The sequence below is a fragment of the Primulina eburnea genome, chromosome 5, assembly GCF_022965805.1.
Source record: "Primulina eburnea isolate SZY01 chromosome 5, ASM2296580v1, whole genome shotgun sequence".
Taxonomy (NCBI): Eukaryota; Viridiplantae; Streptophyta; class Magnoliopsida; order Lamiales; family Gesneriaceae; genus Primulina; species Primulina eburnea.
In genome coordinates this window covers 38,086,378-38,111,208 of record NC_133105.1, presented here as the reverse complement: position 1 = coordinate 38,111,208, position 24,831 = coordinate 38,086,378, and the positions used below count along the sequence as shown (strand labels likewise).

The following is a 24,831-nucleotide window of genomic DNA, read 5'->3' as shown; positions in this document are numbered from 1 at the left end:
TTGGGAGTGCAACAATCAAAGTCGCAACAAGTTTTTGGCGCCGTTGCCGGGGAAGTATAATTTAATTTCAAGTCTATTTAATATTGTTTAAAGTTTATTTTTCTTTTTATTGCTTTTGTGTGTTTTTTTTTTTTTCTTTTTGTTTTGCATTTGCATGAGCATTTGGTCACGTACACTTAGTGGTCGACTCATTCGAAATAACCCTTTATTTTTACAAAACATGGCGGAAGAACCCATCCAAGAAAATGAAGATTAAATTCAATCTCAACATGATCATGATAGACGAAGAACACTTAGAGATCACATGAATCCTACACGTACTAGTGCACCTTCATGTCTAGTTTTTCCCCCTGATGCATCTCATTTCAATTTTAAGCCTGGTATTATCCAACTTTTACCCAACTTTCATGGCTTAGATTCTGAAAATCCATACATGCATTTACGAGAGTTTGAAGAAGTGTGCAACACATATAATGATCTAAATTGTAGCATGAACACCATTCGCCTTAAGCTTTTTCCTTTTTCTTTAAAAGATAAAGCTAAAACTTGGCTACAAAATCTTAGATCGGGATCCATTCGAACTTGGGATGAATTGCAACAACAATTTTTGAAAAAGTTTTTTCCATCTCATAGAACAAATTCTTTCAAAAGGCAAATCATCACTTTCACTCAAAAACAAGGAGAAACTTTTTATCAGTGTTGGGATAGATACAAAGAATTGCTTAATCTTTGTCCACATCATGGTTTTGAAATTTGGAGAGTTGTTTCTCAATTTTATGAAGGCTTAACACCTAAAGATAGGCAAATGGTTGAATTTATGTGTAATGGAACATTTGAAGATAAAGATCCGAACGAGGCAATTGAGTATCTCGATTCATTAGCTGAAAATGCTCAAAATTGGGACACTATAGGTACAATCGAACCATCAAACAAGATTCAATCTCCTACATCTGGTGGAGGTATGTACACTCTCAAAGATGAACATGATCTTCAAGCTAGATTTACCTCTTTGGCAAGAAAAGTTGAGGCACTTGAATTGAAAAAGAATGGTCAATTAAAATCTGTTCAAGAAATTGTGTGTCACATCTGTGATACAAGTGATCATTTTACAAAAGATTGTCCCACTTTGCCCTCTTTTAAAGAATGTCTCCATGAGCAAGCCAATGTTTTGAACAATTTCAAAAGGACAAATTTTGAACCATTTTCTCAAAATTACAATCCAGGTTGGCGAAATCATCCAAATTTTAGTTGGAGGAATGATAATGCTGCACAATTTCCGCAACCACATTTTCAAAATCAACAAAATTTTCAAAATTATGCACCTTATGTTCCTCCGCCGAAAAGAAATTTGGAAGATACATTGAATTCTTTCATTGCAAAGCAAGAGTCTATCAATACTCAAACTGCTCAAACCATGACAGACTTGAAAGATACTCTTGCTAAATTTGCATCTGCACTTAATGTTCATGAAAAAGGTAAATTTCCTTCACAACCTCTGCCTAATCCCAAGGATCATCATACACAAATTGGAACTTCTGGAACTCAACCGATGGATCAGGTAAAATCTGTTATTACCCTTCGAAGTGGTAAGGTTGTGGAAAAATCCATTCTTGAACCTTGTGAAGATGATGATAAATCAACTCCAAAGGGTAAGGAAGTGGAACCCATAACTTGCGAAGAGGAGGTTCAACAGACAGTGTCACCACCATTCCCTCATGCATTGAAAAATACAAAAAAATCAAATTTGAATTCTGATATATATGATATTTTTAAACAAGTAAAAGTTAATATTCCTTTATTAGATGCAATAAAACAGGTACCATCATATGCCAAATTTTTGAAAGACTTGTGCACTGTGAAAAGAAAATTGAATGTGAAAAAGAAAGCATTTTTAGCCGAACAAGTAAGTGCAATCATTCAAAATAATAATGCTTTGAAATACAAAGACCCTGGTTGTCCTACTATTTCGTGTATTATTGGAGAACGAAAGATTAAAAAAGCCTTGCTTGACCTTGGAGCTAGTGTGAATTTACTTCCATATTCAGTTTATCAAGAACTCAATCTAGGCGAGTTAAAACCTACTTCGGTAACACTTTTACTTGCTGATAGATCTGTTAAAGTGCCAAGAGGTATGGTAGAAGACGTGTTGGTCCAAGTTGATAACTTTGTATATCCTGTCGATTTCATAGTTTTAGATACACAACCTATTGAAGCTTGTAATGCAACTCCTGTAATTTTAGGTCGTCCATTTTTAGCAACTTCTAATGCTCTTATAAATTGCAGGAATGGAATAATGAAGTTGTCATTTGGTAACATGACCTTGGAGCTCAATGTTTTTAATCTTTGTAAGCAACCACATGACAAAGGAGATGAAAGTGAAGATGAAAATCTTATTGAAACTCTTGTGGAAGAAAACATTCAAGAAGGGAGTACTCGTGATCAATTAGATATTTGTTCAATTGAAACTGTTAAAGAAAATATTGAAATTGATCTTGACGATTTTTTCAGGTATCACTCGTTACCAGGATCAGAGAAAGAATTTGATGAAAAATATGAGAACAAAGACGAACCACCAGTATTGGAGTTAAAACCCTTGCCAGAAGAATTGAAGTATGCATTTCTTGGAGAAGATGAAACATATCCGGTGGTAATTTCTTCCAAACTCTCAAGTAATCAAGAAGGTAAATTAGTTGATATGCTTAAAAGACATAAAAATGCAATTGGTTGGACACTAAAAGATCTTAAGGGCATTAATCCACTAATTTGCACACACAAAATTCACTTAGAAGAAAATGCAAAAACATCTCAACAACCACAAAGGAGATTAAATCCACATATGAAAGATGTTGTGAAAACTGAAGTTCTCAAACTACTTGATGTTGGAATTATCTACCCTATTTCTGATAGTAAGTGGGTAAGCCCAACACAAGTAGTTCCAAAAAAATCTGGCATCACAGTGATAAAAAATGAAAAAGGTGAATTGTTAACAAGTCGAGTCCCATCTAGTTGGCGGATGTGTATTGATTATAGAAAATTAAATGACGCCACTAGAAAAGATCATTTTCCATTACCATTTTTGGATCAAATTTTAGAAAGAGTAGCAGGTCATCCCTACTACTGTTTTCTTGACGGATATTCAGGCTATTATCAAATTCCCATTGCACTCGAAGATCAAGAAAAAACTACATTCACATGTCCTTTTGGAACATTTGCATTCAGAAGGATGCCATTTGGTTTATGCAATGCCCCAGCAACATTTCAAAGATGTATGCTAAGCATTTTCTGCGACATGGTTGAAAATTGTTTGGAAATTTTTATGGATGATTTAACTGTTTTTGGGAATACATTTGATAATTGTCTTGAAAATTTGGAAAAAGTTTTAAAAAGATGCGAGGAAAAAGGTCTTATTTTAAATTGGGAAAAATGTCATTACATGATTACTTCTGGAATTGTTTTGGGACATGTCGTGTCATCTCATGGAATTGAAGTCGATAAAGCAAAAGTTGATGTCATTGCCAATTTACCCCCTCCAAAAACCATTAAAGAAATTCGCTCATTTTTGGGACATGCTGGATTTTATAGGAGGTTTATAAAGGACTTTAGTTTAATCTCTAAACCCATTTGTAACCTCTTAACAAAAGACAGTGCATTTGAGTGGACTCAAGAATGTCAAAATGCTTTTGATAAAATCATTCGACATTTAACATCAGCTCCTATCATGCAACCTCCTGATTGGTCTTTACCATTTGAAATCATGTGCGATGCGAGTGATTATGCAGTCGGTGCAGTATTGGGTCAAAGAAGAAACGGTAAGCCTTATGTGATATATTATGCAAGTAGAACTTTAAACAATGCTCAAATGAATTACTCCACAACTGAAAAAGAGCTACTTGCTGTAATATTTGCATTAGATAAATTTCGTTCTTATTTGATTGGATCAACAACTATCGTGTTTACTGATCATTCTGCTTTTAGATATTTGTTGACCAAACAGGATGCAAAGCCACGACTGATACGATGGATTTTGTTGCTCCAAGAATTTGACATTGTAATCAAAGATAAAAAAGGAACCGAGAATGTCGTAGCCGATCATTTATCGAGACTAGTAACAGGATCATCTTTTGAAATGACACCAATTAACGATAATTTTCCTGATGAACATCTATTTTCAGTTACTACTACACCTTGGTTTGCTAACATAGTAAATTTTCTTGTGACAGGAAAAATGCCACCGCAATGGAGTTCCCAAGATAAAAGAAAATTTTTGAATGAGGTAAAAAACTTTTATTGGGATGATCCGTATCTGTTCAAGTATTGTCCGGATCAAATTTTTCGACGTTGCATACCCGACAATGAGGTAAGTAGTGTCATTAAATTTTGTCATTCAGAAGCATGCGGGGGACATTTTTCTTCAAAGAAAACAGCTGCAAAAATCTTGCAGTGTGGATTTTATTGGCCCACTTTGTTTAAAGACACCCACGAAATCTGCAAGATCTGTGAAAATTGTCAAAAATTGGGTGCGATTTCAAAAAGAAACATGATGCCTTTGAATCCTATCATTGAAATTGAAATATTTGATTGTTGGGGAATAGATTTTATGGGACCTTTTCCACCGTCGTTTGGATACTTGTATATTTTAGTTGCAGTTGATTATGTTTCCAAATGGATAGAGGCAATTCCATGTCGAACAAATGATCATAAAATCGTCATCAAATTTTTGAAAGAAAATATTTTTAGTAGATTCGGAATTCCTCGAGCTATGATAAGTGATGGGGGAACTCACTTTGTTAATAAACCATTTGCTTCATTAATGAAAAAATATGGTATTACTCACAAAGTAACAACTCCTTATCATCCTCAAACAAATGGACAAGTTGAATTAGCTAATAGGGAGATAAAGCAAATTTTGGAAAAAACTGTTAACTCAAATAGAAAAGACTGGTCTCTGCGACTTAATGATGCACTGTGGGCATATCGAACAGCTTTTAAAACATCATTGAATATGTCTCCCTATAGGTTGGTTTATGGAAAACATTGTCATTTGCCTGTGGAATTGGAACATAAAGCTTATTGGGCGATAAAAACTTTAAATTCAAGCATGGATGATGCCAACAAATTGCGTAAATTGCAACTTAATGAACTTGATGAACTCAGAAATGATGCGTATGAGAATTCAAGGATTTATAAAGCAAAAATCAAATCATTTCATGATAAAACAATTCTTAGAAAATCTTTTGAGATTGGTAAAAAAGTTTTGCTTTATAATTCTCGACTTCACATATTCCCAGGAAAATTACGATCAAGATGGACAGGCCCATATGTTATAAAGCATGTGTATCCTTATGGAGCTGTGGATATTGAAAATCCTAAAAATGGTGATGTTTTTAAAGTAAATGGACAAAGGCTTAAACCATTTTTGGAAAATGAAATCTTTCAAGAAGAGTTTATTTCCCTTTCTGATCCTTGATTTTTTTTTGTGTTGCATTTGATTATTGTTTGTTTTTATTTCAGGTTTTCTTAATCTTTTTATTTTCCCGGTTAAATGGCGGATAACGGTACTCCGTGACTCTCATAGTCGGTTAAATCAGTTTCCCACAATTGCTGATACAAAAATTTAAAAAAAAAAAAAATCATTTCTTTTCTTTTCAAAATGGATGAAATTCTCTCAAAAATTTGTAAATATTTTCCCTCTGTTTCTGAAAATGTTCTAAGAAAAATTTATGCAGGAAGGTGTGAAAGATTGAGATTACTAATGCAAAAAGGAATTCCAGAAGATATTCGTCTTGTAATAGAAGCTAAGGTCCGATTAGGAGGAGAAGTTCCACAATCATTGCTTATTCGGTATTTGCCTGGATTAGGAAAAAGCACTTATGCGAAAAAACGAAGGGCCAAAAGTTTAGGGGTTTGTCATAAGTGTGCAAGATGGACTTGTGACAAACGATGCAGATCTTTGGGATGTGTTTCCAATAACAGAGAAGATAAAATTGATTTCATTAAGAATGGGCTGAGTAAGGAGTCTTTAGATAACATCTTATTGACTCTTGAGACGCATTCTAGTGGACATGTGCATATTGAACTTCTCCGTTTATTGAAACAATTTCAAGATGAGCGTCATAGTCTTGGGAATCTGACTAAAAAAGACCCTGTTTGCCAATTTATAAGAAAATTGGATGGGAAGCATATCCTCGACTCATAGAAGGCGTTGAAGCCGTTTCTGGACGTAAAACCAGAGGAAAATTGTGAGCCACAATCACACTACTGTTTATAAGCATGTGTGTCATTAATTTTTTACTATTTATTCTGTTTACAGCTGTGACCCATAGTTTTGTCATGATAACATATTACCCCTATAAAATCTCTCATCTTTCTTTCTACTTTCGCAGAAAAAAAAAAGGAAAGTAAAAACATGACTGGATCCTCTGCACAAACATTGAAAAATATTTGTGTATTTTGTGGGTCGAGTCCTGGAAAAAATGAAGTGTTTGTAGAAGCAGCGAATAATCTTGGAAAGATATTGGCTGAGAGAAAAATTCACTTGGTATATGGGGGAGGTAATATTGGGTTAATGGGATCTGTTTCAACATCTGCTCATCTTGGAGGTAGTCAGGTATTGGGTATTATTCCTATAGCTTTAGCTGAAGGAAATATTACAGGTGTTACGATTGGGGAGGAATTAAAAGTTTCTTCTATGTATGAAAGAATCACTCAAATGATTGAAAATTCTGATGCTTTTATCGCACTACCAGGTGGTTTTGGTACATTAGAAGAAATTTTTCACACTGTTTCTTGGGCACAACTTAATATCCATAATAAACCCGTGGGCTTGTTGAATATCAATAATTATTATGACAGTTTGTTGACATTTCTTGATAAAGCTGTGGAACAGAATTTCATTTCAGAAAATTCACGACGGATGCTCATCTGTGCTTCGACTGCCGATCAATTAATTGATGATTTGGAAGCTTTTGTTCATAAGCCTGATCCGATGATAACAAAGATCAATTGGTCGCAATCAAGCAGTAAGAAAAGGAAGTTGGATCATTGATTCAAAAGTCGTGGATTGGTTTGCGTTTGTTTCAGTTTGTTATCTTCAATAAAGTTCCAGGTGATATCTCTTTCATTATGTACTCTTTATTAATAGCTATTTTGACATTAGGGACAATGTCATATTCTGATTGGGGGGAGAACACATATAAAAAAAAAAAAAAAAACAAATTTAAAAAAAAAAATTAAATATTATTTTAAAATAAAACCATGTTTATTGTTTGTACCTTAGTAATTTTTTGCAAAAATGTCATACATTACATATTTGAAAGATTTAAATTAGAACATGCATTAATCTATTTAAGAATGTTTAAATTTTATTTGAAAAAAGGTCATTTTTAATATTCTGATCAATATAAAAATATGATTTATGAAATCTTTTTGAGTGATTAACCATTGTGATAAAATTAGGTAGTAAAGTATATGGCCCAAGATATACCTTATAAGAGTGCCTAAAATTTTTGAACTCACACATATTTTGTGAGTGAGTGGAGAGGACTGAGAAAACAGCTTTCGAGCCTTTATTGATCATGAGAGAGACTATCTATTGTTTAGATCTTGAGTTCTTATTTTGAAAAAAAAAATATATATTTCCTGAAAAAAAAAAGAAAAAAAAAGAAAAATACAAAAAGAAAGATGTTGAAGATCTATGTAATTTTTAAGTTATATGCTGCGACCCATTTTTCTCTCATAAGAATAAAAAAATAAAAAAAAAATAAAAAAAAAAAAAAAGAAAGAGAGAAATATATTGTACAAATTAAATAAATATGTGGTCAAAAAGCATAAACTTAGTCTGATTCCATGATGTAAAAAAAAAAAAAAAAAAAAAATCAGGAAAAAAAAATATAATAAGAACAACTGGATTTTAAATCAATTGATTTTCTATCTTTTGATTAGTTTGGCTCGTTTGTCTGTCTGCATTCTGTAAACCATTTTTCTGAGCATTTATCTGTATTCGAACTCCATGAGAGAAATCGTTGCCATAAATTGAAACATTTATTAACCTGTGAGGATATGGAGTTGAGACTCTTACTAGGAATTTCTGAAGGCCGTGTACATTTAACTACCTAAAATAAGCTTTGAATTAATCATCTCAAATTATTTCATAAATTATAATTATGATGATCTTGATATAACTTTGACAGTTTTCAAATTTTATTTAAACACTTAGATAGTTCTGATTACATTTCTATTTAAATTAATCAATATGTTTTGTATTGCTATTAACGCTTAAATTGCTAGGGACTAGCAATAAGCTGGTTGGGAGGTGTGATAAACATAAAAATTGTACATTAATTAAATGTTTTATAATATAAATATATAGTTTTTGTTTTATTAAATTTTTAAATATTATATGTTTTATAATAAATTGTATAAAATATAAGTTGTTGTGTAATTATAAGTTTTTACTATTTTTACAGGTTCGATAAAACAAGAATAACCTTGGCGTTGCAAATGGGATTAAGATGATTCTTGGACCTGTAGAAAGTTGATGTTAAAATCTACAATATTGGTGGCAAGCATGAGATAAAAATCCTCTCACAATTGGGATCAAATTAAGCAACAATTAAAGTTACCGAAGGAGTGGCAGTTTTACCATGCTCTAGTATTTTGACCATATCTCTCAAACTACTTGGTCAAATATTCTGAAAAAAATACCACAGCTAGACAACTCAATTATCCACATGTTTCATTTTATGTGAAGAAGAAAATTCGGAGAAGATGCTTGTCAAAAGTGATGTGCAATATAATATTAATTTCTTGGAACACCAATGAAGACTTATGTGTAAAAAATAATATTTTATTTGTGGTTGTCTCCCCAAATTTGGCTATAAATAGGGGTGCATTGTAATGTATTGAGATATCCCTCATTCTATGAACAAATCTTTGAGTTCATAATATTTCTCTCTATATTTTTCTTTTATTTCTTCATTTAAATATAATTAGCATGTTAATTTCATATTCAAAGTTTTACACTTTGAATAATGAATAGCTAACTTCCTAAAGTTGAGATGATAAGGTGAAGCTCTTGGCATGATAATAAGGTTATTATAAGGTAAGAATCTATGTTTTATATTATTTAATCATTATTTATTGTTTATGTTATATTTATTTCTTTAAGCATTTTTATACCCTACTTATAAGTGGGAGTTTTGATTTATTGTTGCTATATGTTACACTAAATTCTTGGAACCATTTAAATGTTAGTTTGGTATTACCAACCATTTAAAATGGATGCCTTGAGTTATTATATATAAATATATTATAATATTAAATTCTTGGAACCATTTAAATGTTAGTTTGGTTTTACCAACCATTTAACTTGGATTCCTTGATTTATTATATATGAATATATTATAGTATTAATTTATTGGTACCATTTAAATGTTTGTTTGGTTTTACCAACCATTTAAAGTGGGAACCTTGATTTAGTGTTTACAAATATATATAGCACAATAAATACTTGACCACATTTATAAGTTTTGGTATATATTATGTACTTATAAGATTATAATTTATAACATAATATAAATATGATTATTTAATATATTGGAACCATTTTATTAAGTGGATTTCAATATTGTTCGTTAATGTTAACTTTATTAAAATACCAAGAGTGGATCCTTTAATCTCAACTACTTAAATTTAAATTTGAACAATTAAAATTTACCCATTAAAGATTCAATTAAAATTAAAAAGAAACAAAAACAAAAACAAAAAGACATTGTAGTGGACTTGTAATTACCTTAGCTTCCCTGTGGATACGATATTCGGACTCACCGAATTATACTACTTGTGGACAACCTGCTCTTGGGAGTGCAATCAAAGTCGCAACACCATCTCTCATCCTCTGCGTGACCCAGATCCTGCCCCACCTGTTGTTATGCACACATACAGACATAACTTAACAGCCGGAAAACCGGTGAGAATAAATCCCAGTATAAACATGTATACATACATACAATCAATTAAACATGAAACATGCTATCATGAATGACATCATATGCACATGCAATGAAATGCGAATCAAACCATGTCTGGACTCGACTCGACTAGAACTCTAGGGATCCCGGTGTGAATAAGACGTCACTACCTACCCTCCAATCGGGGTAATGAACGTCTCATTCCTAGACTTCGGTCTGAGCTGTATCAACGGCGGCAATAAGAGTAATACCTACTCTTATGCTGAGATACACCGAAACGTCTAGCTGTTTGACAATGCCTGTTAAAGACTCTCCTATCTTAGATGCAATGAATATCAATATGTAAACAAAGTACAATCATATTCATATCTGAATATCACACTGATCATACATGATTGAATACAATTCTGAAATCAAAGCATAAACATGTTAAAAGATTGAATATAATGCTATACACAATTCATAAACATGTTACAATATATCTAATAATACTAGCATGTGATTTTGGTTGGGAAACTCAAATAATATCTTATTTGAGTTACATCTCCCCAAACAAAACATGACTTATACCTTTCTTGTCGTCGAAGTCTCGAAGTTGATATCAAGTCTGTCAATCAAATCTGAAAGAGATACATTGATACACTTTCTATCAATCTCTATTCTCAATCAACACATATCCAATTAAATACTTGATTTCGGTATCATTTCAACTGTACAATCTCCATATTAAACAATCTACATCAATTCCCCTAATTTATAACTGATAATGGTATAAATCTGGTACCAACACCCAGTCAATTCAACTCTAAAATTCATAACAATTCTATACGGTGTCCGTTCTTAAATCCGTTTGTAATTATACGATGTCTAATATGTCAGAAACAACGTATATGAATCCTATCTGATTCCTTCAACATCATAATTTCAAGACATGCCAAAACATAGTAAAACTTACGTCCACGCGTAGCCTACAACGATAGGAACACGGTACCGAAGTCGGATTTCGAATCTGACGGACGGATTGAAAGATGCGAGCGTAAGGATTTCAAAAGCCTCTCGGAGCTTTTTCCTTTCTGATTCTTATCAGATTTCTGAGGGAAAATCGTTTATATATTACCACTTGCATGCATCCGAAACGTGGCTTCCCTTGGCCAAATCTTGCTGGCGCTCGGGCGGTCGAAACTTACCGCCCGGGCGCGAGCTCGGCGCTCGGGCGGTAAAGATCTACCACCCGGGCGCGGAAGGTTTTGCCCGCCATGCGAGATTCTGGCGCTCGGGCGGTCATAAATTACCGCCCGGGCGCCACACCTTCTGCCCGAACGTACTCCCCTTGAGCATTGGCGCTCGGGCGGTCACTTTCTACCGCTCGGGCGCCACTAGTTCTGCCCGAAATTGGTGAAATTTATATTCTTTATCCAATCAGGTCTCGTAGTGGTCCGGTTACAGTTATATCTATTTAATTCACTAATCTCATAGCAAATTACGATAATCAAATCCTCGGGCAGTACAGGAGAACTTGAAAACCATCTCTACACCTTAAAATTAAAAGATATTCCGATTAACAATGTCCAAGCAATAACAACAACAAATAAGCGCAAACAAGATACTCTTAATTCGGCACAATTATGGCATGTTCGATTAGGACATATTTCCTTAAGAAGGATGAACAAGCTAGTGGGAGTTGGCATGTTTGATATGTCCGATATTAATGCTCTCACGACTTGTGAATCCTGTCTGAAAGGAAAGATGACCAAAATTCCCTTTAAGGGCCATGTGGAGCGAGCCAAAGGGTTATTGGATTTGATCCATACCGATGTGTGCGGTCCGCTTAGCATCACTACTAAGCATGGACATGCCTACTTCATCACCTTTACCGATGACTTTTCGAGGTATGGGTATGTGTATTTGATGAAATACAAGTCTGAAGCCTTTGAAAGCTTCAAAGAATTCAGAAGTGAAGTAGAGAAGCAATTGGGACGAAGCATCAAGGCACTTCGATCGGATCGAGGTGGTGAGTACTTGAGTGCCGAGTTCCAAGAGTATCTTAGGGAGAATGGGATTCTCTCACAGTGGACTCCGCCTGCTACACCACAGTTGAATGGTGTTTCGGAGCGTCGTAACCGGACTCTGATGGACATGGTTCGGTCTATGATGGGGTTCACGGAGTTGCCGCCATCCTTTTGGGGATATGCGCTTGAGACAGCGGCACTGTTGTTGAACAATGTCCATTCAAAAGCAGTTGACAAGACTCCATATGAGATATGGATGGGTAAGCCACCCAAATATTCTTATCTTAGAATATGGGGGTGCCCTGCTTATGTGAAGCAGGTAGTGGGAGATAAATGGATAGTCGATCCATTTTATGTTACTTTGTGGTATATCCAAAGAATTCGGTTGGATACTACTTCTATCATCCCCAAGAAACAAAAGTGTTTGTTTCTAGGAATGCAACCTTTTTGGAAAAGGAATTTCTATTGTATAGAAAAGGGGAGACGATAGAACTCGAAGAAGTTCGAGAGACACCCACAATTGAAGAACCCACACCCGAAGAGCCAAGAGAGGAGATACAAGCTCCTAGAAGATCCGAGAGAGTCTCGAGACCACCTATAAGGTATGGTCTGCTTCTTGAAGAGGGCCATGATGAGCCTAACCTTGGATGTTATCCAAGGACCTTCAAAGAAGCGTTATCTGATGCCGATTCATCCAAGTGGCTTGAAGCAATGGAATCTGAGATGAATTCCATGCATTCGAACCAAGTGTGGAATCTTGTGGATCCACCTGAGGGAACTGTTCCCATAGGGTGTAAATGGATTTACAAGAGGAAACTTGGGGCGGATGGGAAGGTATTGACCTTCAAGGCGCGATTGGTGGCAAAAGGATATACTCAACGACAAGGAGTTGACTTTGAGGAAACCTTTTCCCCAGTCGCAATGTTCAAGTCCATAAGGATTTTGCTAGCCATAGCTTCATGGTATGACTCAATGGGAAACTACCTCTAGGAATTGTGATTGGCTGATATTATTCGGGATCATAATTCGCTAATTGGGGCCTTACGTACCACTGAGTGAAAGGAGTTTCCCGTTTTCAATAGAGGGTAGTGAAAGATGTGTCAAACATGGGAGTAAATATTTATAAGTAAAAGTCCATACTTTATATCTTATAATATTTTTTAAAATAGTCATTAACATTATCTGTTTTAACTTTTCAGTACAAACATTTGGACAATGTCTTCAATTGCAATCCCACTTTCTCGCATACTCGAAAAACACGTCTAACAACCGGACCTAACTATATCACTGGCTAAAATCAAAGATGTCTTGAACGGCGAGAAATGCATATCACGACTGAGTCGCCCCCTGATAGGGCTCCAACTGACTGCAGCCCGAGGAATTGCAGACCTACAAGGATGGTGTGAACCATGACTTGAAGGCCAGTGTTATATGCAGGCTTTATGAATGATGAGCTACAGAGGCGTGAGGGTGAAAGACGTGCTGCTGACATTCATATTGCACTCAAGGAGTCTTGGTGGAGCACACGCGGACTCTTAGGCATGCTACCGGTCAAGGAGCTAATCACTTTACGCATGCGAGATGGGACCTCGGTCCATGAGCATGGCCTAAAGTTGATTGGCTCGTGGACAAGCTCGTTGGCATGGATTTGATTTGCCTCGGAGTTGACCACGACGTGTTGCTTTGATCATCGCTGCCAACTCATTGACCTTTTGTGGTGATTTCAATATGAACAAGCATGGAGAGACCTTGAGAGTTGTTGAACATGCTTGGACTTGAGTCCACATCAAGAAAGGAGAAGGTCGGTTCTTTATGTGGGCTCTTCATCTGGTACGAAGACCGTCCACCTGGGAAGGAAAGAACGCTCTGTTCAAGCGCCCCAAAAAGAGTGATGCCCTGAAAGGCAGACCCGATCCCGTAGTGGCAGCCGCGCCAGAAGGCTGAGAGACGTTGACATCTGTCCACACTGCAAGAAGCCTGGACATTGGAGGCGAAAACGCAGGGAATATCTTGCCCGAAGGTTCTGGCAGGTAAGGTTCTACATTGAAGTAAATATCTCTCATTAACTCTACTTCTTGGGTATAGTGGATACCGGTTGGGCTCACATCTTGTAATGGATTTGCAGGTGATGGGAAGAAGTAGGAAGCTCAGGGGTGGACCTTCCTTGAGGATGGGCAATGGAGCAAGAGTTGCTGCCAAGCGTAGGAGATGTTTATTTAGTGATTGAACAATGATTTTAAGCTGTTTTAGAGATGTTTGTATTTGTACCAGACTTGTGAAAAACATTATTTCATTTCTATGCTTGATATTGATGGATTTTCTTGTTCTTGGCAAAGGTTTTTGCAATATTTACAAGAATGAATTTTAGTTGGTACCGGAGATGGTGGGGGATCCGGCTCTAATTCTTTCTTTGGGATTAAAACTGGATCAGTATATATAAAAAGTGGGTCAAATTGTTTGCTTTTACACTTTAACATCAAATGAAAGATAACATTAGCATTCTTAGTGTATCAACACTAATATACAAAATGTTCTGGTTTGACCAAACCATATTCGACACACTAGTAATTAAATACAGTACAATGGGCCCAAAAGTACACTCTTTCTTCACTATGCCCGAGATCACCACATATGGGTTCCATCTCCATCTCATCCTCTCTGCGTGACCCAGATCCTGCCCCACTGTGGTTGATGCACACATACAGACATAAAACAGCCGGAAAACCGGTGAGAAAATCCCAGTATAAACATGTATACATACATACAATCATTAAACAGAAACATGCTAATCATGAATGACATCAATGCACAGCAATGAAATGCGAATCAAACCATGTCGGCTGACTCGACTAGAACTCTAGGGATCCCGGTGTGAATAAGACGTCACTACCTACCCTCCAATCGGGGGTAATGAACGTCTCATTCCTAGACTTCGGTCTGAGCTGATCAACGGCGGCAATAGAGTAATACCTACTCTCATGCTGAGATACACACGAAACGTCTCAGCTGTTTGACAATTGCCTGTCAAAGACTCTCCTATCTTAGATGCAATGAATATCATATCGTAAAAAAGTATAATCAATATTCATATCTGAATATCACACGTGATCATCATGCTTGAATACAATTCTGAAATCAAAGCATAAACATGTTAAAGATTGAATATAATGCTATACACAATTCATAAACATGTTACATATATATCTAAAATACTAGTGTGTGATTTTGGTTTGGAAACTTAAAATAATATCTTATTTGAGTTACATCTCCCCAAACAAAACCATGACTTATACCTTTCAAGTCGTCGAAGTCTCGAAGTTGATATCAAGTCTGTCAATCAAATCTGAAAGAGTACATTGATACACTTTCTATCAATCTCTATTCTCAATCAACACATATCCAATTAAATACTTGATTTTCGGTATCATTTCAACTGTACAATCTCCATATTAAACATCTACATCAATTCCCCTAATTTATAACTGATAATGGTATAAATCTGGTACCAACACCCAGTCAATTCAAACTCTAAAATTCATAACAATTCTATACGGTGTCCGTTCTTAAATCGTTGTAATTATACGATGTCTAAATGTCAGAAACAACGTATATGAATCCTATCTGATTCTTCAACATCATAATTTCAAGACATGCCAAAACATAGTAAAACTTACGTCCATGCGTAGCATACAACATAGGAACACGGTACCGAAGTTCGGATTTCGATCTGACGGACGGATTGAAAGATGCGAGCGTAAGGATTTCAAAGCCTCTCGGAGCTTTTTTCCTTTCTGATTCGTATTCAGATTTCTGAGGGAAAAATCGTTATATATTACCACGTGCATGCATCCGAACGTGGCTTCCCTTGGCCAAATCTTGCTGGCGCGCGGGAGCGGTCGAAACTTACCGCCCGGGCGCGAGCTCGGCGCTCGGCGGTAAGAGATCTACGCCCGGGCGCGGAAGGTTCTGCCCGCCATGCGAGATTCCTGCGCTCTGCGGCGGTCATAAATTAACCGCCCGTGCGCCATCCACACACCTTCTGCCCGAACGTACTCCCCCTTGAGCATTGGCGCTCGGAGGGTCACTTCTTCTATACCTACTATCTACGTTCTAATTCTGCCCTAAATCTCTATTCATCTCTTTTCGCCTACGCTTCGGAGCCACTAGTTTCTGCCCGAAATATGGTGAATTATATCTTTACCATCTGGTCTCGTAGGGTCCGTTACACTTATATCTATTTAATTCACTAATCTCATAGAAACTTACGATAATCAATCCTCGGGCATTACATTTCTCCCTCCCCCCTCTTAGATAAGAGTTCTTCCTCTAACTCATACATCATTCTATCATCATTGAAAGCATCAAAGTAATGACATCAAAGCTAGATGTAAACTTACAATCATATAAAACTAACGGGTGTTTCCTGTCTCATGCCTTGCCTCTGTCTCCCCAAGTCGCTTCCTCCAATGCCATGTCGACTCCACTGAACTTTCACAATTGAATATCTTCGTTCTGATTTTTCTTTTTCTTTCCCGATCAAGAATCTGTATTGGTTGCTCAACATAGCTCAAGGTCTGATCAAGCTCCGCTTCGTCAGGCTGAATGACATGAGAAACATCTGGCATATATTTTCCGCAACATCGATACATGAAATACGTCATGTTTCCTAGATAGAGAAGAAGGAAGTGGCAAGTCGATAAGCTCGATCGCCAATCTTTTCAAGAATCTCGTAAGGACCAATGTATCGAGGAGATAATTTCCCCCTGCGTTTGCCAAAACGAACACGCCTCTGAAGGAGAAATCTTCAAAACACTCTATCTCCCGCCTCAAATACTAAGGTCTACGTCTGATATGGCGTACTTGCTTGTCGACTCTTGTGCTGTCTTCATCCTCTTCTGAATGAGTTTCACTTTCCCTCTGTCATGTCACGAATCATATCTGGCCCAAGTTCTGGTACTTCTGATACGTCATCCCATATAAACGGAGATCTGCACTCTTGCCATACAAAGCTTCAACGGTGCCATCTCGATACTCGTCTGATAGCTATTGTTGTAAGAGAATTCACAAAGAGGTTAGGGAATCTTGCCAACCAATGCCAAAACTAGCAACGATGCCTCAACAACATACCTCTAATGTTTGGACAGTCCGTTCTGACTGTCCGTCTGTCTGAGGATGGTAACAGTACTCAGGTGTAAATGTCGTACCTAAGGCTGCTGAAACATGTGCCAGAAGTTTGAAGTGAATCGTGGATCACGATCGATACGATAGACTTCGGCACTTCCATGTATCTGACTACACTCTCGAATATAAATCTCTCCGCCATCTGATCCTTTCTATACGTTCATTCTGTATGGTGATGAAACATGCAGATTTGGTCAATCTGTCAATAATAACAAATCGCATCACAAGCCCTTGGATGGATGCGTAACTTCCCGTCACGAAATCCTGGAAATGTGGTCCCCATTTCCATTCAGGAATGGCTAAGCTCTGAAGTAAACCTCCGGGCTTCTTCCTTTCTCAGGCTTTTACCCTGTTGGCAGTTCAAACTTAGACACAAATTCGGCAATGTCTGACTTCATTTGTTTCCACCAGAACTGTGTCCTTCAAGTCATTGTACATCTTCCTGCCACCGGATGAATGCTGAACCGACCTACAATGTTGCCTCTGTCAGAATCTGCTGTCCTCAAATCTGCAACATCTGGCACAACTAGACGTTATTCACGTACAACACATGATCTCGTACCTGATATCTGATACATGCCCTGATCTGACCATTTGGATTGATTTCTGGCACATTCGATATCGTGCTTCTTTGTGCTTCCTTGATCCTCATAATCAAATTGGGCTCAACTTGGATCATACAAGTCGCAGTGGCTTACTATCTGTATCAAATTCTAATCCAGATGTACAGCAATTTTTCAACTAACTTGTTAACACCTATCGCGATAAGGACAAGGACAATACCTTACGACTCAAGGCCATCTGCTGCTTGCTTTGACTTCTCCTCCCTGGATAATATTGTTTCATCAGTCAAAGTCTTTCAGAAGATCTACCATCTACTACGCTGCCTCATATTCAGTTCTGATTGAGAGAAAGGTTACTTTAACCTTGTGATCGGAAAATATCTCAAATGCTCAAATTTTTGCCGTAGAGATAATGACGGCCAAATGTTTAAGCAAATACGATAGCCGCCAATTCCAGATCATGAATGGGGTATCGGATCTGTGTGGCTTCAATTGTCCTCGAGGCGTATGCGATCACATGGCCTCGCTGCATAAGAACACATAACCGACTAGAATACATACATCATGTATGAGAAAGCATCCAAAACAACTCTATGAGAAGCAAACAATATCAACGAAATCATCACCCGTTACCTGAAGGTATATCGTCCAGTACTGGAGCACTGGTCAGCCTTCTCTTCAACTCTAGAAAGCTAGACTCGCACTCCTCTGACCAAACAAATGGTGCATTGCTTTTGCGCAATTGAGTTATTGGCTTTGCAATACTGGAGAATCTTTTGATAAATCTTCCTGTAGTATCCGGCTAAGCCCATGAAACTGCGTATTTCTGGGTACAGAAGTCGGTCTCGACCAACTGATCACCGACGCTTCCATTTACTCGGAATCAAAAGAAATACCATCTCCAGATATGATTATGCCCCAAGAGATACAACTACGATTCAACGAAAACTCACACTTGGACAATTAGCATACAGTCGCTCTCGTTTCTCAACGTCTGAAAACAATTCTGAGATGCTCTGCATGCTCATTTCGTTCGGCGAATACACCAAAATATCATCGATGAAGACAATACAAATCATCCAAATACCTTTGAAACACCTTGGTTCATCAAGCCCATAAATACCGCAGAGCATTGGTTTAAACCAAAAGGCATGACAATAAATTCGTAATGTCCATACCTGGTTCGAAATGCTGCCTTAGGTATGTATAATCTCGAACTCTGAGCTGATGGTACCCAGAACGCAAATCATCTTAGAATACACGGAGGACCCTGCAACTGATCAAATAAATCATCAATCCTAGGCAAAGGATATTTATTCTTGATCGTTGCCTGTTCAGTTGCCTGTAATCAACATAAAACGCAATCGAACCATTTTCTTTCGCACAAATAGAACCGAGCGCCCCAAGGAGACACACTAGTCTGATATATCCCTTGGCTAGAAGATCTTCTAATTGTGCTTTCAATTCTTTTAGTTCAATAGGTGCCATCCTATACGAGCTCTCGAAATAGGAACGGTACCTGGTACAAAGTTCAATGCTAAAATCTACCTCTCGAACCAGGAGGTAATCCTGGGATTTCATCTGGAAAAATATCTGAAATTCCCGTATACTACTGGCAAATCTGGCCAACGCTGGGCTCGACTTCTGCATATCTAACAGGCATAAATAAAGAAACCATCTGCTCCTTTTGGCAACAATCTTGTTCATAGTAAGAGCCGAAATCAAGGGAATCCGAGATCTGGAACCCTTCCCGTAGAATTTCCACTCGTCTGTCATCTCGGGTCTGAATCTGACAATCTTATGGAAACAATCTACAGTGGCTCCTGTACTTGGTTAGCATGTCAATACCGACTATAACAATCAAAATCAGCTAGACCAACACTATACAATCTAGGTCAATCTCAGCCCCTCAAACTGTAGAAGGCAATGTCTAACACGTAGTTTACAGAAATCAACCCACTTCCCAAGGAGAGTAATAGATACAACATCTAACAAAGACTCAACAGGCAATGAATGCAACAATGCAATCGTCTGAAATGAATGTATGCGGCACCGTATCTATCAAGATATAAGCAGGATAACCATAAAGAGAACAGTTACCATCTATAACATCCATCTGGGGCATCCTGTGCTTGCTCTTCAGTCAAGCAAACACCTGAGCCTGTTTGTCTCTGAGGCTGACTCCCTGGCTGGCCGCCCTCTGGCTCGAAGGCTGGGTCTGTGCTGGTGGCGGCTGAAATGAGTGAACAGATGAAGCTTGCCTCTCAGGCTGTGATCACGGAGGCAGACGATCCGGCAGCCTGGAATCTCGATGCCCCCACTCCTCTGAGGACAGACCTTGGCTAATGCCCCTGTTTTTGCATACGTTAACACCTGCCGCAACTACACCTTGACATTGGTCTGTGGCATGCTTACCTCCACAAGTAACTGCAATATCCACTTGCCACCTCTAGACCTCTGGCCAAAGCCTCTCTGTCTGGACCCGCGGGAGCTCGAAGACTGCTCCCTGCCCTCTTAAACCTGTTTACCCTTTGCTTCAACTGATCTTTGCGTCCGCTGCTGCTACCACCAACTTTCGAATCGAGAAGGAGGTTGTACTGGAGGTAATGGGCGGTCTTAGACTCGGAGCCACATACGAACACTCCGTGTCCTCAGTAACCAACCCCCCCCAACACCCCCCCCCCCCACCACCCCACCCCACCACACCCCCAACCCCCCACCCCAAAACCCCCCCCACCCCCACCCCCTGTTGTTTGTTTGGTGTTTGGTTGTTTTGTGTTGTTTTGTTTGTGGTTTGGGGGGGGCCCCCACCCCACCCCCCCCCCCCAAACCACCCCACCCCCACCCCCCCCCCCCCACCCAACAAACACCCACCCCCACCCCACCCCCCACCCCCCCCCACCACCACCCCCACCACACCCCAACCCCCAACAACCACCCCCCCCCCACCCAACCCCCCCCCACCCCCCACCCCCCCCCCCCCCCCCACAACCACCCCACCAACCACGCCACCCCCCCCCCCCCCACACCCCCCCCCCCCCCCCCCCCCCCCCCCCCCCCCCCCCCACAAACACCCCCTTTGGGTGTTTGTTGTGTTGTTGGGATGGTGTTGTGGTTGGTGTGTGTTAAACAAACCACAACCACCCACCACCCCAAACACCAAACAAACACGAAACCACAAAACCCAACCCACCACCAAACCAACAACAACAAACCAACCCAACCCCCACCACACAAACAAACCCCACCACACCACAACCACAAACCAACCAAACACCAACCACCCCAAAAACGGGCCACACCACACCACCCCCCCCAAACAAAACAACAACCCAAACCAACCAAACCCCCAAAACCCAAACCCAACAACACCCAACACCAACAAACAAAACAACACCCAAACCAAAACCAACCACAAAAACACCAACACAATCCAAACACCAATCATCATCTCCTTTGGCCCGATTCAATGCATCCGAAGTTGTGGGTCTCCCCGTATTTACCAACGTAAAGATATCTGGATTCAGGCCATTTAAAACTGATCTGCCATGGGCCTTCATCACTACCTGAAACGTGAGGTGCAAAGAGAAGCAAGGAAGAAAAATTTATCAACGTACTCCTCAATGTTCAATTGCCCTCCTGCCTTAGGTTTGCAAATGTCAGCGCCTTTATCTTACGGTAGGATACAGGAAAGAATCGCTGATAAACTCCGTCTTGAATGCGTTCCATGTAACCTCGGTGCCACGCTGTTTCGTGCTCTCCTTATATTCACCCACCAAACTTAGCCACATTTACAATTGATGGCCAATGAGTTTCACTCGCTTCTCATCACTATATTCCGAGCTCGAATAACATCTCGATATCCCCAACCAGCTTTCACATTCAATTGCATTTCTGTACCCTTAAAGTCGGTGGTCGGAATGACTGGAATCGCTTTAATAGAGTTTCCATGGGCCGGCAGTGACATCCATCGATCTCGGATGTGCTACCCGCTCTGGCGCGGGTGGTCGTACTGGCACAACTGCTCTTTAGGAGGTATATCTAATAATCCAAAGGATTAGTATAAAGATATACAACTGTCTCAGCCATCCCTCTGAGTCAGTTACCTCCGATCTAGAATCAGTTCTGATTCAGTTTATCACATGCTGAAAGAAATCAAACACAACCAACATGTAATAGGAAGCAATAATCATGCTAGCACATCATAAGCAAGGAAGAAGACTCGATCTACCCCGCTCATTCTATCCTTCTCAGTCTAAAGGAACTCTTCTGCTGGATTACACCTGTGTGGTGGGGACCCGGGCTCTAATTCTTTTCTTTGGGATAAAACGGATCATAATAATAAAACGGGGGCAAATTTTGCTTTTACATTAACTCAAATGAAGCTAACATTGAGAGTCTCTATGGTTATTCAACACATAATATACAAATATGTCTGGTTCCAACCATATTCGACAACTGAGTAATTAAATACAGTAATGCCAAAGTACAACTACTAGTTCTTCTGCTATGCCCGAGATCACCCGCTATGTCCATCTGATAACCATAAAATGTATAATGTAAATGTTTTATAATTTATAAATATATGTTTTTTTGTTTTATTAATTTTTAATATTATATGTTTTATAATAAATTGTATAAAATATAAGTTGTTGTGTAATTATAAGTTTTTACTATTTTACAGGTTCGATTAAAACAAGATAACCTTGGGCGTTGCAAATGGGATTAAGATGATCTTGGACCTGTAGAAGTTGATGTTAAAATCTACAAATTGGTGCAGCATGAGATAAAAATCCTCTCACAATTGGATCAAATTAAGCAACAATAAAGTTGACGAAGGTAGTGCGCAGTTTTACCATGCTCTAGTATTTTGACCATATCTCTCAAACTACTTGGTCAAATATTCTGAAAAAAAATACACAACTAGACAACTCAATTATCCACATGTTTCATTTTATGTGAAGAAGAAAATCGGAGAAGATGCTTGTCAAAATGATTGCGCAATATAATATAATTTCTGGAACACCAATGAAGACTTATGTGGTAAAAAATAATTTTTATTTGTGGTTGTCTCCCCAAATTTGGCTATAAATAGGGGTGCATTGTAATGTATTGGAGATATCCTCATTCTATGAACAAATCTTGAGTTCATAATATTTCTCTTCTATTTTTTCTTTATTCTCTTCTTATTTAAATATAATTAGCTGTTAATTTCATATTCAAAGTTTTACACTTTGAATAATGAATAGCTAACTTCAAAGTTGAGATGATAGGTGAAGCTCTTGGCATGATAATAAGGTTATTATAAGGTAAGAATCTATGTTTTATATTATTAATCATTATTTATTTTTTATGTTATATTATTTCTTTAAGCATTTTTTCTACCTACTTCTAAGTGGGAGTTTTGATTTATTGTTGCTATATGTTACACTAATTCTTGGAACCATTTAAATGTTAGTTTGGTATAACCAACCATTTAAATGGATGCCTTGAGTTATTAATATAATATATTATAATATAATTCTGGAACCATTTAAATGTTAGTTTGGTTTTACCAACCATTTACTTGGATTCCTTGATTTATTATATGAATATTATAGTATTAATTTATTGGTACCATTTAATGTTTGTTTGGTTTTACAACCATTTAAAGTGGGAACTGATTTAGTGTTTACAAATATATATAGCACAATAAATACTTGACCACATTTATAAGTTTTGGTATATATTATGTACTTATAAGATTATAATTTATAACATAATATAAAATATGATTATTTAATATATTGGAACCATTTTATTAAGTGGATTTCAATATTGTTCGTTAATTTAACTTTATTAAAATACCAAGAGTGGATCCTTTAATCCAACACTACTTAAATTTAAATTGAACAATTAAAATTTACCCATTAAGATTCAATTAAAATAAAAAGAAACAAAAACAAAAACAAAAAGACATGTAGTGGACTTGTAATTACCTTAGCTTCCCTGTGGATACGATATTCGGACTCACCGAATTATCTACTTGTGGACAACCTGCTCTTGGGAGTGCAACATCAAAGTCGCAACAAGTTTTTGGCGGCGCGTTGCCGGGAAGTATAATTAATTTCAAGTCTATTTAATATTGGTTAAAGTTTATTTTCTTTTATTGCTTTGTGTGTTTTTTTTTTTTGTTCTTTTTGTTTTGCATTTGCAGAGCATTGGTCACGTACACTTAGTGGTCGACTCATGTCGAAATAACCCTTTATTTTACAAAACAGGCGGAAGAACATCCAAGAAAATGAAGATTAAATTCAATCTCAACATGACATGATGACGAAGAACACTTAGAGATCACATGATCCTACACGTAATAGTGCACCTTCATGTCTAGTTTTTCCCCCTGATGCATCTCATTCATTTTAAGGCCTGGTATTATCCAACTTTTACCCAACTTTCATGGCTTAGATTCTGAAAACCATACATGCATTTACGAGATTTGAAGAAGTGGCAACACATATAATGATTAAATGTAAGCATGAACACCATTCGCCTTACAGCTTTTTCCTTTTCTTTAAAAGATAAAGCTAAAACTTGGCTACAAAATCTTAGATCGGGATCCATTCGAACTTGGGATGAATTGCAACAACAATTTTTGAAAAAAGTTTTTTCCATCTCATAGAACAAATTCTTTTCAAAAGGCAAAATCATCACTTTCACTCAAAAACAAGGCAAGAAAACTTTTTATCAGTGTTGGGATAGATACAAAGAATGCTTACATCTTTGTCCACATCATGGTTTGAAATTTGGAGAGTTGTTTTCATTTTATGAAGGCTTAACACCTAAAGATAGGCAAATGGTTGAATTTATGTGTAATGGAACATTGAAGATAAAGATCCGAACGAGGCAATGAGTATCTCGATTCATTAGCTGAAAATGTCAAAATTGGGACACTATAGGTACAATCGAACCATCAAACAAGATTCAATCTCTACATGCTGGTGGAGGTATGTACACTCTCAAAGATGAACATGATCTTCAAGCTAGATTTACCTCTTTGGCAAGAAAGTTGAGGCACTTGATTGAAAAAGGAATGGTCAATTAAAATCTGTTCAAGAATTGTGTGTGCCA

The 24,831-nt window shown here is 37.7% G+C and overlaps 1 protein-coding gene across 1 annotated transcript; it reads left to right on the top strand.

Moving 5' to 3' along the window:
- Positions 1–268: 268 nt before the first annotated feature.
- On the top strand, positions 269–23,939 carry LOC140831518 (uncharacterized; the record flags this gene model as incomplete). Its single annotated transcript, XM_073195271.1, has 9 exons — positions 269–323; positions 798–1,049; positions 1,143–1,777; positions 1,817–2,066; positions 2,241–2,681; positions 3,105–3,387; positions 3,958–4,011; positions 4,390–5,016; positions 23,918–23,939. Coding segments are annotated over 9 exons (2,619 nt in total), but the record flags the coding sequence as incomplete, so codon positions are not given.
- Positions 23,940–24,831: the final 892 nt, after the last annotated feature.